Source organism: Neovison vison, chromosome 14 (assembly GCF_020171115.1).
Source record: "Neovison vison isolate M4711 chromosome 14, ASM_NN_V1, whole genome shotgun sequence".
Classification (NCBI taxonomy): domain Eukaryota; kingdom Metazoa; phylum Chordata; class Mammalia; order Carnivora; family Mustelidae; genus Neogale; species Neogale vison.
Genome location: NC_058104.1, coordinates 2,906,731 through 2,922,707, shown reverse-complemented (window position 1 = coordinate 2,922,707; position 15,977 = coordinate 2,906,731). Strand labels below are relative to the sequence as shown.

General features: G+C 61.2%; 2 protein-coding genes across 3 annotated transcripts in view; one reads left to right on the top strand and one right to left on the bottom strand.

The window, feature by feature from the left end:
- The window catches only part of MAFK (MAF bZIP transcription factor K), a 30,658-nt gene extending 23,333 nt beyond the window's left edge, over positions 1-7,325 (bottom strand). The window contains exons 1-2 of the mRNA XM_044232633.1: positions 7,295-7,325; positions 5,312-5,447 (exon numbers count right to left, since the gene is read on the bottom strand). The gene's annotated coding sequence lies outside the window, so the exon portion shown is untranslated. The remainder of the gene's footprint in view (positions 1-5,311; positions 5,448-7,294) is intronic.
- Positions 7,326-7,515: 190 nt separating this feature from the next.
- Positions 7,516-15,977, top strand: part of INTS1 (integrator complex subunit 1) — a 28,684-nt gene continuing 20,222 nt past the window's right edge. Inside the window, exons 1-13 of one of the 2 annotated variants that reach the window (XM_044234131.1) lie at positions 7,516-7,811; positions 8,220-8,510; positions 10,726-10,922; positions 11,066-11,203; positions 11,508-11,667; positions 11,807-11,912; positions 12,032-12,218; positions 12,308-12,453; positions 12,610-12,751; positions 13,587-13,763; positions 14,309-14,417; positions 14,992-15,112; positions 15,391-15,468. In XM_044234131.1, the coding sequence (XP_044090066.1) occupies positions 7,754-7,811; positions 8,220-8,510; positions 10,726-10,922; positions 11,066-11,203; positions 11,508-11,667; positions 11,807-11,912; positions 12,032-12,218; positions 12,308-12,453; positions 12,610-12,751; positions 13,587-13,763; positions 14,309-14,417; positions 14,992-15,112; positions 15,391-15,468 (1,910 nt within the window). In that variant the 5' untranslated portion in view covers positions 7,516-7,753. Of the gene's footprint in view, positions 7,812-8,219; positions 8,511-10,725; positions 10,923-11,065; positions 11,204-11,507; positions 11,668-11,806; positions 11,913-12,025; positions 12,219-12,307; positions 12,454-12,609; positions 12,752-13,586; positions 13,764-14,308; positions 14,418-14,991; positions 15,113-15,390; positions 15,469-15,977 lie in introns of both variants that reach the window. The other variant, XM_044234130.1, reaches the window with a different exon arrangement.

Below are 15,977 nucleotides of genomic sequence, written 5' to 3'. Positions count from 1 at the left end.
GGGGCAGGGAGCAGCAGGTGAGAAACGGGACTCAGGGCCTGGCGGGTTCAGACACCTTGGATCCCCTGCCTGCTAAGCAGTCTTCCTGCTGCTGCTTGCTCCCTTCCCGTGACGGGAGACTCATTTCCTCGTGAGCCAGCCCGTTCTATTTTCAGACAATTGTTGGAAAGCACTTCCCCGCCTCCAGCCAGAGGCTGCCTCCCCGGAGTTTCCGCTCGCTGGCCAGCGTCTGCCCAGCAGAGTCTCGGATATCTCGCCGCCCAGCCTTCCCGGGCACCAGGAGAGCTGTCCTGACGGGCCTCCTTGGGCGCCGCCAGCTGGCCCCACCACAGGGGCATCTCACCGGTGGATTCCGGTCTTGAGCGCTCCTTGTCAGAATGTTCGCTAGTGGAGAAGAGGCCCAAACATCCGCTTGAGCGTGATGAGTCTCCGAGTCGGACCGACCCCCCCCCCAGGACATGGGCGTTTGAGCCCTAATAACTGCCGACGCAGGGCTTTGAAACCTAGTCACTGGGGCTTCCAGCACGGGTGAAGCGCTTTCTAAATTTAGCAGACAAGGTAGTTGGGAACCGACCAGCACCCCCAGGGCACCCTGCGCCTCATGTCCCCCCAATGTGAGCGCTGGGAAAGGCCCCGCCTGGTCCGGGTCTGGGGACACCTGACCCAGGCGGGGAGACCCGGACCCCGGGGAGACACAGCCCAAGTCCAAGCCCAGCCCTGGGGCCCAGGCCAGGCAGCGGGAGCAGCTGCTTCCTGGCCTAGAGGTCGTTAGACCGCAGGCAACTGCAGACCTGTGCTTCCCCAACTCCTCCCACTCCCTGGAGGGGCGCCTAGGCCAGCCCCTGTTCACCTCTGCCCCCTACCCTGCTGGCCACTAGCCCCCCGGCATTTCAGGTTCTGGGAGGGGCTGCCCTGTCTGGTCCCCGCTGCAAGAACCTCCCTCCTTCCCTCTCGGGGCCACGTGAGCACGCCACACAGCCGCTAGTTCAGGGTCAGCGGCGGATAAGATTCTCATGGTGACCCAGGGCCCCAGCAAAGGGGACTGGGCATATGGGCCTCAGAGACCTGTGTTTACCCACCTGACGCACCCCTGCGGCTGAGCCCAGCTCCGAACAGTGATGGCTTTCCTGCTTGGAAGCTTGCTCTGTGTGGGCCTGTTTCTTAGTCCTGCCCACGTGTCTCACGCGTGGCCTGTGGCCTCGATGCAACGGGAGGTGGCGGCCGGGGCCACTGGGGACTTGAGTCAGGCCACCTGGTGGGTGAGAAGCAGCCTCTCGGCAGTGACCAGAGGCGGTCAAGGTGCCAGCCGGGTCCGGGGGTGGGGGCGTGGTTGTGGGTGGGAGGGAAGAAGGCCACACTGAGCAAAGACCAGTGAAGGGGAAGGGTGTCCCTGGGCATGCAGGGGGCTCCTGACATGGAAACAGAAAGCAGAGCCCTCAGCACCCCCAGGTCCCAGTATGGAGCAGCAGCGGCCCCCAAGCACAGAACGGACCCTACTGGGAAGCAGAGTCCTTGCACATGTAAGTCAGGTAAGGGTCTGAGATCACCCCGGCCCGGAGTGGGCCCTCCATCCACTAGGAGGAGCAGGCGGCAGGCACATAGAGGGGCAGAGGCCACCTCCATGGAAGAAGTGGGAAGAGGCAGCAGGGGCTGGTGGCTGGGGAGCAGGCCGGGGGGGGGGGCGGCAAGCAGTGCCACCCACCCCCCAGGAGCTGGAAGGGACCAGGAAGGACCCTCCCTGGAGGCCTGGAGGGAACGCAGCCTGCTGCCACCTTGATCTCGGGTTTGGGCCTCCAGCTCTGGGGGAGAATGAACTTCCATTGTTCAGCTCTCCCCAGCAGCCCCTGGAGGGGACTCAGCACATCTCCAGGAGCCTAGGAGTCCCTGTGTTGGTGTCCATGGGGATCCCGTGGAATGCGGACACGTGCGAGGCTGACAGCCCTCACCTCTGGGGTGGGGCTGCCTTCGTGTCTGGTCCTGGGACCCAGGCAGACCAGGCGGCCCCCTGGTCTCTGCGGGCCGGGGTCTGACACAGCCCACCAGCCTTTTTGTTTCCTGTCGGAAGTTTCCTGTCGGAAACTTCCTTTTCCCTGGGAAATCCACCTGATTGCAAAAACGGAGGCACACGCCCCTGTGAGCTCCGCGCCTCGTTCCTTCCCACTTGCGACAGAGGTGGTCGCAGCACGCAGACGGGGCCATAAGCAGCTCCCTTTTCCCGCTGTCTGGTCATCTTGGCACTGGAGGGTGGGCGTGGGCCTCTCACAGCAGCTTCGGAGGCGCAGGGCATTTGGACGCCCCGCAGCTGTACTGAGCGGTCGGCATGGCTGGATGCCGGGCCCCGTGGTGGTCAAGCTGGAGCCTGCATTTCTGCATATTTGGGCTCAAACCCGGGATCAGGGGTCAGGCACAACTCGCTCTCTGATGGCTCTCGCCAGACATCCCATCTTGCCCACCCACTGTTGTCAGCGGGCGGAACCTCGGTTGGGGTCTGGCCCTGGTTTGGCCCTTCCCGCTGTCCGCCGACCCTGTAGCTGCCAGCAGCCCAGATCCACCCACCACAGGGAGGCTTGAGGATGGGGAACCTGGAAGGGGCAGGTGGGGAGGCTGACAGTAGCCCCTCCTGGGTCCAGCACACTCGCCTCAGCTGCCACCCGGCCTGTGCTCCCGCACCATCGCTCAGGCGACCGAGGATGCCCCACTCCCTCCCCACCCTGACCCATCTGCCCCTCACTCTTTTCGTCCTCCAGCCCAGCCGTCTGTACCAAACAACCTCCATGCTTAGTGGCTTCACAGAGTGAGGAGAGGGGAAAGTAGGAAGGACAAGTTTCATAACGATGAGTTGTTGGAAGGCCACAAGCCACAAGTGAGCTAGGCAGGGCCCCACTGTTCAAAATCTGGGGCATTTGTGCCTCAAATAAATAATGATGGTGAAGGGTTATGCTAATCTGCTGGGTAAGGAATCTCCAAGTCCATCCTGATGGGAAGGAAAGTAATGGGCCAGCGGGGAGGAGGGAAGCTCCTTCAGATGTGGGAATGCCGGCCCACAAACCCAGGATGGAGAGGGAAGCCAAAAAAGCACCAATTGCCGACGGTGATCAGTGATCCCCAGGACGGAGTCATGCAAGGGTCTCAGAGGAAGCTAAATCCGAGTGGCTTAAAGTTGGGGGGGGCAGTGAAAGAAAGGAGAAATCCAGCAGACACCCCTTCCCCGCCCTGAACCAAGGAATCAAGTTAACTTTGCCAGGAATGAGATAAACTACAGTTAAGTTAAAGTCACGTGCCTGCTGATTAGATGGGAGAGAAACAAGCATCTGTGCCCTATTCCCGCCAGAAGTGCATAACGGGAGCCTAATCATGAGCCCGTGCGTGAACTTGGACGGGAATTTGACAAAAGAGCAAGGCAGACACTTCAAAAACGTCAGTGTCCTGAATGACCCAGGATGGCTGGGAGACTTCTAGAAGAAAGGCTGGGGGTCTGCAGGGGATGGGGCCAGGGAATGCAGTGCAGGATCTCGGATCATCTCTGCCACAGAGATATTGCTGGAACAATGGACGGTTTCTCCCAAAGCCTTAGGTGGACAACAGTGTCGCTCTGATGTTGTTTCTTTGATGCTGGTAACAACGATGTCCTCACGTAAGAGTTCCTTGTTTTCAGGAAAGACACGCTCAGTGTCTGGGGGTTAAGGGAATCTTTTCCTTATTCTTTTTTTTTTTTAATTTGACAGAGAGAAGTCACAAGTAGGCAGAGAAGTGGGCAGAGAGAGAGGAAGAAGCAGGCTCCCCACTGAGCAGAGCCCGATGCAGGGCTTGATCCCAGGACCCTGAGATCCTGACCTGACCTGAAGGCAGAGGTTTAACCCACTGAGCCACCCAGGCGCCCCATTTTCTCTTTATTCTTAAATGGTTCAGGAAAAATTATGGGGAAAGAGAAGAGAACAAAATGAAGACAGCACGCGGTTAACAGGGAGGGATTTGGGATAAGACTATCCAGTAACGCTGGGCTCCGTTCTTACAGACTCTTTGTGTTTGAAATCACGTTCACCATTTTTTTTTAAACCTTAGTGATTTAAGGGGCATCTGGAGGGCTCAGTCCATTCAGCATCTGACTCTTAGTTTCGGCCCAGACGGAGATCTCAGGGTCCTGGGATTGAGTCCCACTCTGCTGGGCATGAAGCCTGCCTCCCTCTGCCCCTCCCACCAATGCCTCCCTCATATAAATAAATACATCTTTTAAAAAAACACCTTAGTGAGTTAAAGTAACAATGGTCACCACCTTGCTCATGGGTCTGTGCTCTGGGTCTCTGCCACCCCCTCCATAGGGTCACAGAGTCCGAGATGTGGCTGGGTTCCAGGAGCCACCATCCCAGGAAAAGGGCACGGCGGTGGGCACGGTGTCCCGGCTGCTGAGTTCTGGGGGCCGAGCCCTCAGGGGCGCCAGCTCCAGAGGGACGCAATGGGACCCCACCTCTCGCCATTGGGGGGCTCACACAGCTTTGTGTCAAAACCACTATGCACCATCCAAGCAGTGACCAGGCGACGCCAAGGAACCGGGAATCCACAGGATTACAGAAATCATTTGACAAACAGCACATAGGTCAAACGTCACGTTCTCTACCTTACACGCTTATAATTGTTGTCAATTACACATCCATGAAGTTCAGAAAAGCCCGTTTTTTTCTCGCTACAGGAAAAAATCCCCATTACTTATCATCGCTCCTGCTCCTCTCTCAGTAACTTCGGGGACACAGACTGTAACGTTCTCCATCCCGAAGCACATGATCCGGCAGCTGGTAGTGCATTCCCGAGTCCTGCCTCCAGCGCCAGCATCAAATCCCAGATGTGTTTATCGCCCCAAAAGAAACCCGGAGCCTGTGGACCAGTGCCCCTCTCCCACTTCCAGCACACACAACCCCCCCCCCTCAAGGTTGCTTTCCGCCTCTGCGGACTTGAGACATCTCACATCCCTGGAGCCAGACGACACAAGGTCTTTTGTGTCTGGCTTCTCCCAGCAAGTTTGTGGGGTTCACCCGTGTCATGGCATAGATCTGCGCTTCCTTCTTTCTCGTGACTGAATAATATTCCACGGTGCGGAGAGACCACATTTCTGTGTCCCTTCACCTGTTGACGGACGTTGGCCCCACCCCTTGGCATCTGTGTGTGGTGCTGCCGTGAACACCGTGACCGGGTGTGCATCTGAGCGCCACCTCTCGGTTCTCTGGGGTCTGCGCTCAGGAGTGTACCTGCGGGGTCCTGTGGCCGCTCTGTTCACACGTGACCAATGGCCCATGTCCCACCAGCACCACGTCCTTACCCGCACTTGTTAGCGTCTGTCCTCGCCGGGGTGATGGGGTGCAGTGGTCATCCTCCCGCCCTGAGCTCCTACGCAGTGCCCATCCTGTCCTCCGAGCTCATGCACGTGGGTGCTGGCGTTCCCGCAGGGGCAGGGGCTGTGGGTGGGGGAGACAAGGAAGGCAGTCGGTGGGGGGGGTGCTGCAGGCAGGTGTGGCTGGAACCTCAGGAGGCCTCTGGCCGCCTCTGCCCTCTGCCTGCTGGAACTAGTGCCCTTGTCTCCCTCTCCCAAGGCCACAAAAGCAGGAGGAGGAAGGCTTGGGTTCCGGCTGCTACAGCATGGTACCACAAGGGGCCCAAAGCACAGACACTTCCTTCTCCAGGTTCTGGAGGCTGGTCATTAGAGATCCAGCTGCCCACAGCCTTGCCGTCTGGTGAGAGCAGACTTCCTGGCCCGCACACAGCACCTAGCCACAGGTGCTTATGTGTCCGTGGGTGTGTGTGTGCTGTTGGGGGCAAGCAGTGGGAGAGGACTCACCAGTCTCTTCTCAAAAGGACATTAATCCCATCACAGGGGTCCCACCCTCTAGCCCTGGGGCTGCACACACCCTGGGCCTTAGTTCCTTCCCCTGCTCACCTCCTGGCCTGCTTCCTGGAGCCCGAGGGTCTGAGTAATGATGATAACCACAGCAGGGAGAGTGGGCCCTCTTTGTGGGAGCACTACTGGCCACCGGGTATCTCCCACAGGCTTTCCAATTTACACCCTACACTGCCCCCAGCAACATGGCCCCAATACCACCTCCCTTCCCCCTGCAGTGGGCAGAAGGGCCCCACCGGCCACACCAGAGTGCGATTGAGCTCTGAGTGATACCCTCTCCCTGGGACAAAGGAGCCTTCCTTCTGCCTGCTGAGGCCACTGGTCCTACCAGTGCCCACAGACGGAGAGACTCCAGGCAGGGCCAACACAGGCTTGTAATGGTGAGCTTTCCTGAATCCCTCTGGGATACACACAGGGACCCACTGCCACCTCTGTGGATGGGACCATCAGGAGGCTGGGCCCCATCTCCCCTCTCTGGCCACCACCCACCCCTGGACCCAGTTGGCCGTACCTCCACGGTGCATGCCCTTTGCCTTCACCTGAGCTCCACACCCTCCTTCCCCCGTGAAGCTAGCCCTTCCTTCCCGCAACCAAAATGGACTAAGTTCTCTTAGCCTCTGCCTTGCTGAAGCACGCGTTCTGGTAGGAACCTGGAGCTCAGTCTGTGCACATGGCTTGTCCCTTCAGGCCAGGCTGTCCGCTCCATAAAGAAAGGCACCAGCTTGTGAGTGCAGAGCTGTGGGCCTGGTAGTTGCTCTGGGCCTGGTTCCTGCTGCCTGGTGGGGTTGCAGCCAGACACCCCCTGGACACACCCAGACCCCTGGGAGGAGTAGAGCCAGGGGTTCTCTGCTGCCATGGAGCCCTCACTTTAGGAGGCTGGACTCCTCCTCAGCCACCAAAGGGACTGGAAGAGGTTGCAGAGACCCACTGTGCAGGTGGGAAAACTGAGGCTGGGACAGATGCCTCTTCTCCTCCCCACCCCAGTTTTATTTTTTTTTATTTTTTTTTTTTTTAAAGATTTTATTTGTTTATTTGACAGAGAGAGATCACAAGTAGGCAGAGAGGCAGGCAGAGAAAGACGGGAAACAGGCTCCCTGCTGAGCAGAGAGCCCAATTCGGGGCTCGATCCTAGCACCCTGGGATCATGATCTGAGCCGAATGCAGAGGCTTAACCCACTGAACCACTCAGGCGTCCCACCCACAACCCGGTTTTAATGAGGGCCGTGCCCACTCCCAGCCCTACCCAGTCCCCTCCTCACGTTCCACTCTGGGCACCCCAGACCCTGCCCTTGGACAACTAAACAGGACAGCAGGACCCTGGAGGTGCAGCGCGTCGGGGTCAGAATCCCGTGCCCCCCTCCCACATTGCGCGTCCTCGGGAGCGTGGCCCAGTGACGTCACCCTCACCTGCGTTAGCCCCAGGGGCTAGACGGCCCGGCACCCGGCCGGCCTCCCGCCGCCAGAGAGCGCCGCAGGCAGCACGTAGCGGTCGCGGGCCCGTCGCCGCCCTCGCACCCTTGCGGCGCAGTTTTGCTTCCGGTAGCTCCGGAAGTGGGCTGCAGAGGGCGGTGGCGGCGACTTCCGGTTCCGGGGCGGTCGTGCAGGCTGCCCCGGGCCCGTGCTGGCGGACGGTAGTTCGTGGGCCCCGGCTGCCGGCGACGCAGCTCCCCGTCCGGCCGATCGGAGGCGGGCATCCGCAGCCTCCCGGAGTCGCCCCGCGCGGCGGTCCCTGCCCGTGCGCCCGCAGATCGCAGGCCCGACGGCCCCGGGGCGAATGAATGAATGAACGGGGACGGCGGACCCGGCGCCGGCTCTCTCCGCGGCTGACACCTCGGCGGCCAGCGGCAGCGCGGGGCGGGGGACGGGATGAACCGCGCCAAGCCCGCGACGGTGCGCAGGCCCAGCGCGGCGGCCAAGCCGTCAGGTGTGGGCTTGGGCTGCGGCCGTGGCGGGGCTCCGGGTGGCGGGCTCCCTGTGCGCACCACATCCCGGGCGGGGGAGTCCAGGGCGGGGGCTTGCTTGGCGTCAGATCGGGCTCTGCCACCGCGAGCTCGGTCTGTCCCTTGTTTCCCTCTGCAACGCGGAGGTCGCGGCCTGGCTGACGGTCCTGCCCAGGCCTGTTCTGTGGTGAGCACGGCGTGACTGTCAGCCCCTGTTGTCCCTGAGTGCTCCAGACACGGCTGCACCCTGGGCTTGCTGGCCACTTGTCCCTTGCCTGCCCTGACCCTTGTTTAATCCCCTTGGAGACCGTGGGAGGTTTCGGTCCATCTCCAGCACCCTTTCCACCGCCACCTGGTAAAGTGTGTGTTTGCTCACCCCCCCTTCTCTGCAGGGCACCCTCCACCAGGAGACTTCATTGCTCTGGGCTCAAAGGGTCAGGCCAATGAATCCAAAACAGCGTCCACGCTGCTGAAGCCTGCCCCTTCTGGCCTGCCTTCTGAGCGCAAGCGGGATGCTGCAGCTGCTTTGGCAGGCGCCTCAGCCCTGACCGGCCTCACCAAGCGCCCCAAACTCTCGTCCACACCCCCGCTGAGTGCCCTGGGACGCCTGGCTGAGGCTGCAGTGGCGGAAAAGCGTGCCATCTCTCCATCCATTAAAGAGCCATCTGTGGTCCCAATTGAAGGTAAAGTTGGTTTCTGGGCTTCCTTTCCCAGAAAGCACATCCCACCCTGTGGCTGCCTCCCGGGGATTCACTGAAGGCGGCTTCTCGGCTTAGCACCAGAGTGGAGCACAGGTTCTCTGGAGAAGGGGGAGAGGAGTCATCAGGGAGTCTGTTCTGCAAAGCACTCCCCAAGCAGGTCCCTTTATCGCCCCGCCATGTGCTTCCGAACTGGGATGGAGATGGGAAGTGTTAATGGGACCCAGGGCAGCATGGCACAGGCGGGTCTCAGGCCCCGACGTGCTGCGGGAGCACGTGTTGGCGAGTGAGCTCAGCGGCCTGTGCCAGTGTTCTGTCAGCTGGGAGATGGATGGATGGTGACTCTTCAGCTGTCCCCATGTCATGGAGGGGGGTGTCCCTGCTGCGCTGACAGCAGCTGTTCTTTGGGGAGCAGCATCCTTTGCCTGGCGATTTCTCTGATGTGCTTGCTGCGCGCATCCTCTGTGTCTGGTCTGTGCATTGGACATCAGCAGAAACGGAAACCAGAGCCTTGTTTTGTGGGCTCTGTGTTCTCGTGCATTCCCCTCTCTGCCTGCTGCGTGGGCGTTTGGACTTCAGTGACCTCCACAGTGAAGGGCTCATCTGTCTCCATTTCTTCACTTCAGGAGGAGGTGCTACAACATCAGTGATGTCCAGGGAGCGTTTTTTAAAAATCACTTATAATTCCGTTATTTACAGAGGAGCTTTTAATTTATGTGTACATCAGGTTGGGCCTGCTTTTCTGTGTTATCTTCCTATTGATGACTTTTGGCTGCTCCATGATACCCTATAGATCAGATCTGTGAAATATCAAGCCAGCCCCAGGTTTTGAGCACAGAGGAATTCACACGACGGCTTTGGCACAGGGAAGACTTATGAGGGATCTGTGACTTTGAGCCTTGAAGTCTGGACAGGGTTTTGACGGGTGGTTGAGGACGTTAGAGAATAAGCCGCTGAGTGAGGCATGTGTCCTGGAGAATGGAACCGTGCCCGGGAGCCCTGGGGCAGGAGGAGCAGAAGACACAACTGGGGCTTGCTGGGCTTCAGGGGTGAATCAGACCTCTCATCCAGGCCCAGCCCTCCCCGGGCCACCGCCCTGCCAGCCCCACGGCACCTGCTCCCGGCAACGAGGGCTGAGGCCCCGGCTGGCATCTCCTGGACGAGGTGCTTCTGGCGATGAGATGAAACGCAGTTACGGAAAATATGCGCAGAGCTGATGAAACACTTTACAAACGTGTTAAGCAAACAGAAGGCGGAACATAGCACAGCTGTGCATACCCGGGCATGTGGAAGGTTGAGGTCTTCACTGCATCCAGTGCGTCTGCGCGGCCTGCTTGCCTCGTGTCCCAGGCACCTGGAAAGCGTCCAGTGGGTATCACTGAGTCCTCTGCCCTCGAACGGTTAACTCACACCAACGGCAGCACCTCCCTCTGCGTGTTTGCATCTTTAAAAACCACCAGAACACACTCTCAGGTCAGAAAAGATGCTACGGTGGGGATTGTAGTCTCGGTGTCAGAGCGATACGGACTGTTGCACCAGGAAGGGGCATGGTGGACCTGTGACGTGCTCTGGGGGCTGACCGCGCAGGGAGGTTGGTGAGCTCCGTGTGCCGCGGACACACAACAGCAAGTGAGGGGGAAAGGAAGCATGAAGAAATGGTGGAAGTGAACACGGGAGAGAAGGTCAAAACCCAAGGAGCAGAGACCACTGAAGCAAAACCCTGCGGGACGGATCTGAGTCGAGAGGGCCAGCAGCGCCAGGCGGGGAGACCAGCAGAGAAGTGGCCGTTGTTGAGAGGAAAGGCAATGAATGGCATTGGGCTGGTTAATTTGAAAACTTGGAAAAAGTTGACCTATTTGTAGAAAAATGTAGCACAGGAGCAGCTAAACCCAGAGTAGCCATGAGGGATGTAGGGATAGGTCTGGAGGTGGCTGGGCCGGTGCTCGGAGTCTGGAGGGTGCTCTTCCCGTGGTGGCCCGTTGTTGGCTGGGTTGGGCCCCGTGAGGCGGGCAGCATGCACCCTGCTCCCTCCCTGACTGTTGTTGTCCTTGGAGGTGGGGGACCCATGGCACAGTCCTGAGACCCTCACTCACTGGGCTTCTGCAGGTTTACCCTGTTGTCCCCTGGCTTTGGGAGGGACTCTGAAGGTGGGTTCTGCTCCTGGCTGCCCGCTCTAATGAGGCCCTTCTTTACCTGCCAGTGCCACCCTCCGTGCTGCTGGACGAGATCGAGGCCGCCGAGCTGGAGGGCAATGACGGCCGGATCGAGGGCGTGCTGTGTGGGGCTGTGAAGCAGCTGAAGGCCACGCGGGCCAAGCCCGATGGCGCACTGTACCTGAGCCTCATGTATCTGGCCAAGATCAAGCCCAACATCTTCGCCACAGAGGGGGTCATTGAGGTGAGGGCCAGGCTGAGTGAGACGGGCCCTCACTCTGGCCTCGTGTCCCGTCTCCTCCCACCCCAATCCGCTTCTCCAGAAGCTTGCCAGCTCTGCCCTGTGTGCAGGGCACTGCTTTCCTGATGACATGCTGTCTCTCGTAGGCTCTGTGCAGCCTTCTGCGGCGGGACGCCTCCATCAACTTCAAGGCCAAGGGGAACAGTCTAGTGTCCGTGTTGGCCTGTAACCTGCTCATGGCTGCATACGAAGAGGATGAGAACTGGCCGGAGATCTTTGTCAAGGTGGGTTCATCTCTCCTGGGTGGCTCCCTGGGACCTCTACCCTGCTTGGGGTGATGGGGGCAGAGCGCAGGACCCCGGGAGGAAAAAGAGGCCAACCTGAGTGTGTCCTCTTGGGAGGCTGCGTATTTGGCAGCTTGGGGCATCTGTCTCCTGTGCTGGTCGCTGGGGAGGTCATTCTGGGAGCCCCCTCCCACCCCAGGCAACTGGAGGTCCTTGGGGAAGCACCTGTCTTGGGAGCCACAGAGCACGGGCAGAAGAGAACTGCCCAGCAGGGGCCAGAAGTGCGGATGTCTGTCCCATGCAGGTGTACATCGAAGACTCCTTGGGTGAGCGGATCTGGGTGGACAGCCAGCACTGCAAGACCTTTGTGGACAACATCCAGACGGCGTTTAACACCAAGATGCCCCCCAAGAGCATGCTTCTGCAGGGGGAGGTGGCGCGCAGTGGCGGGGATCTCAGTGCTGGTAAGACACGCTGGGTGGCCGGGCTAGGGAGCATCCGGGGTGGAGGGTAGGTCGCCGCCCTCCACGGAGCCCGCTGTTGGAGGGGATGGGTGCTCGCAGGGTGGCTGGGGGATGTGTCCACAAGTGGCTGGCTCCGCAGGGAGCAGCCCTCACCCTTCCCTCACGGAGGAGGAGGACAGCCAGACGGAGCTCCTGATCGCTGAGGAGAAGCTCAGCCCCGAGCAGGAGGGTCAGCTCATGCCCAGGTAGGCGTGCTGTGCGGCACCCCCGCCCGTGGGGCCCTGCCTGTGGCTGGGAGGCTGGTGGGCTGGGCCCGTGGGGGGAGCCAGCTCTCCTTCCTTCGTTCCCCGCCCCTCTGGCCTAGGTACGACGACCTCGCAGAGAGCGTGGAGGAGTACGTCCTGGACATGCTCCGTGACCAGCTGAACCGGCGGCAGCCCATTGACAACGTGTCGCGGAACCTCTTGCGGCTGCTCACCTCCACCTGCGGCTACAAGGAGGTGCGGCTGATGGCTGTGCAGAGGCTGGAGATGTGGCTGCAGAACCCCAAGGTGAGGGCGGGGGCGGGGCCTCCTCCTCGGGGCGCTGTGGGGGCTGGGCTGTGCGTAAGGCTGATGGGGCACTGCCCCGCCCCCTGTAGCTGACCAGGCCTGCCCAGGACCTGCTGATGTCCGTGTGCATGAACTGCAACACGCATGGCGTGGAGGACATGGACGTCATCTCGCACCTGATCAAGATCCGCCTCAAGCCCAAGGTCCTCCTGAACCATTACATGCTGTGTGTCAGGTGCGGCCCGGCCTAGAGCCAGTGGGAGGGCAGCAGGGCCAGAGGTGGGGAGCTCGAGGGCGGGCAGGGGAGTGGCAGGGGAGCCAGCGGGCGGGAGGGTGGCAGGGTGGGTAGCCGCAGTCCGCACCAGCGCCCCTTGATTCGCCCTGTGTCCAGGGAGCTGCTGAGCGCGCACAAGGACAACTTGGGCACCACCATCAAGTTTGTGGTCTTCAATGAGCTCTCCAACGCCCGGAACCCCAACAACATGCAGATCCTGTACACTGTGCTGCAGCACAGCTCGGAGCTGGCGCCCAAGGTGGGGTGCTCCACAGTGCGGGGGGCCAGCCGCAAGCCCGGGAGCCCCTTTGGACGTGGGGAGAGGAGAGGAGCACTCGGTGGCAGCTGCAGCCCCGGGCACTGGGATGCAGTGGGTGGTGTGGGCCGAGCTGCACGGAAGAAAGCCCGGGGGGGCATAGAGGGCCCAGGTAGCAGCACCCGGTGGCCTGACTTTGGGTCAGGTCCAGAGCGGGAACAGCCTCGCCATGGGGCATCTTCCTTAGACCCGGGGCTCAGCTTGTTTGGGAGGAGGCAGCACTGAGCCCCCCAGAAAAGCCCCTGTTTAACACCCTTCTGAGGGCTGGTCTTTCCCAAATGGGACCGGCATCTCTGGCATTGGCCTTCGGGGCCCCAGTATGAGAGTCCCCTGCATTTCAGGTACTTGTGAAGGGAGAGCCGAGAGCAGCCCTAGGGTTGTTGCTGGAGCGAGCTAGGGCTGTAAACGGCGTCTGCGCAGGGAGCCACTTCTCCCCACCACTCTGCCATCCCCTCTAAACTCACCCCGCAGCCCGGGAGCCTGGCACACCTCACCCCCAGGCAGTGGTTTAACGAGGCCTGGTCCCCCACGAACTGGCTGCCCTGAGAGTGAAAGCCGTGTCCTCCACTGTGCCATGCTCTCTGGGAGCGGCCAGTGTGGAAGCGCTCCTGCTTGCTCAGGCCCAGCGTGCTCCAGGGAGACAGACAGGGCCGTCTTCCCGGCAGGGCTGTGGGAAGCCTTGTGCAGGGCCAAGGGAGGCCCCGACGGCAGGCCTGCCACAGTAGGGGAGCCGGTGGCGGTGGGGAGTGACCTGCCTGGGTGTCCTCTCTCCTCCCAGTTCCTGGCCATGGTGTTCCAGGACCTGCTGACCAACAAGGACGACTACCTGCGGGCCTCGCGGGCGCTGCTGCGGGAGATCATCAAGCAAACCAAGCACGAGGTCAACTTCCAGGCCTTCTGCCTTGGGCTCATGCAGGAGCGCAAGGAGCCCCAGTACCTGGACATGGAGTTCAAGGTGCCCCACCCCCACCCCGTGCTCCGCGGCCTCGTCTGCCATCCGAGGGTGGCGCCCCTTGTGGAGCGGCTGGTCTCAGAGGGTGGCCTGGGTTCTATTCTATGTGGCGTCTGAGAAGGGACTGGGTGCATATGGGTGACCTTCTGGCGAGGCATGGAGCTGGGGACGGACTTGGGGACAGAGTTGGAGCTGCTGGAGCCGCAGGTGTGCCCTAGGGAAGTGTTGGACTTTGAGGTGCGGAGGGAGAGGAGGAGGACAGGAGCAGGTTGTGGAGGGTCTTGAAAGCCATAGGGGCGAGTTGGCAGATGGCCGCACGCTCCAGATGGTGGGCCTTGCCCGGCTTTGTCGGCTGAACGTTCTTCCGTGGTCTGAGCCTTTCACTGACCTGCTCCTGGTCCCCGTACCTCCTCGCGCACGTTGTCTCCAGGCACAGTGCTCCCTGGGCGTCCTGCACCGGCTGCCTGTGGGCTGGGGGCCTGAGCAGGGCCTCTGGACTGCAGGCCCCTGCCTCACGTGAACTTGGTTGTGCGGGGCTGTCCTTACAGGAGCGATTTGTGGTACATGTCACAGACGTCTTGGCTGTGGCCATGATGCTGGGCATCACGGCGCAGGTGAAGGAGGCTGGCACCGCCTGGGACAAAGGAGAGAAGAAAAGTAAGGACCCAGGACAGACTGGATGCCACCCAGCTTGAGAGCAGGGCCGGGGGCCATTCCCAAGGCTGCAGGCCATACTCCTGGGGGACCCACCCACCATCCTGGACACGCAGGAAGCTTCTGGAAGTTGCCGTTGCCTATACTCTGGGCCCAGGGCCTGCTGTCTGCTCGGGTCATCTGCTCACTGGGGGCCATTTCGGACTTGCAGTCCCACTTCTGAGAGCAGGAGGCCGGGGTGGGTAGTCCTGCTGCTTGGTCTCATCACGCAGCGTGCTGGGAGTCTGGCGGCAGAGGCTGCCCAAGTTGTCTTAACAAAATCCTGAAAAATGTGAGGAATGAAACCCTTGGGAATTTGGGGATTTCCTTTGTCTGGAATTTCCCCGGCCCACAGGAGGCTTACGCGGTGCTCCCTGAGTGTTCCTCCAGCTGCGTTGGTGTCCGTCAGTGTGTCCCTCCTGTAGCCTGTAGGAGGCGTGAGGATGGATGCTCGGAGACCCCCATCCCTGCCCCTTCTCACCCCCGACCCCGGGAGGCTGCGGTGCAGGCACACCGTGACCCTGCATGTCCTTTTCAGACCTCGAGGTACTGCGCTCCTTCCAGAACCAGATCGCCGCGATCCAGCGGGATGCCGTGTGGTGGCTGCACACCGTTGTCCCCTCCATCAGCAAGCTCGCCCCCAAGGACTACGTGCACTGGTACGGGCTGGCTCGCTCTGCTTCCACGGAGGCCCCTTCCCTGGGCCCAGCCCACGGGAGCCTGCCACGCTGGATGTGGCCATGCGCTGGCGCCGGCCTCCCAGCCAGAGATGTGCCCCGAGCAGGGGACACGGGCTCAGCTGTAGGGTCTGGTCTGCCTAGGCTCTGAGAGATGCCCCGGAGTCCCTGCCTAGAGCATGTAGTTTCCAGCCCACGGAGCCCAGTGGGCTGGGGAGAGCCCCGGGCACCCGCACCAACAGCCCCTCTGTCCCCACCAGCCTGCACAAGGTGCTCTTCACGGAGCAGCCGGAGACCTACTACAAGTGGGACAACTGGCCCCCCGAGAGCGACCGCAAGTGAGCGTGCCCCCCGTGTGCGCAGGGGCGGTGGCGGGGGGGGGCCCATCTGTTTTCCCAGATCGCCATCCCTGTCCCCTCCCCCACCCCGCTGTGCTGCCCCTGCCGTGCCTCCGCAGTGCCGTCCACTCCCAGGGCTCCAGCCGGCCCATGTCCATGGGACCCTCAAACTCACTGCTCCCTCTGGGCCTCCAAGCAGCCACGTGCACGCGCCCTTCCTCCCCGGGTTGGTGTCGTGGCCTCATCTCCCAAGTGTTCTTGAGTGGTTCCCGGCCATCCTTACCTTTGGGTCCCTGCTGCCCGGTCCAGCTTGCACACCTCTTACCCCTGTGCTCCCTGCCCCTCCTTGTGCTGTGCTGTGAGCGGCTGTGGCTGGTGGCTGGTTCATCTGTGCCCCTGGGGGTTGGGCACCTTCTTGCCTTCTTCCCCGGCGTGGCCAGGCCTTGTCCACGGAGGCCTCAGGAGCAGGATGGTGCCCCCTCCCTGCCCCCTCGAGACTTGGAGCCGGG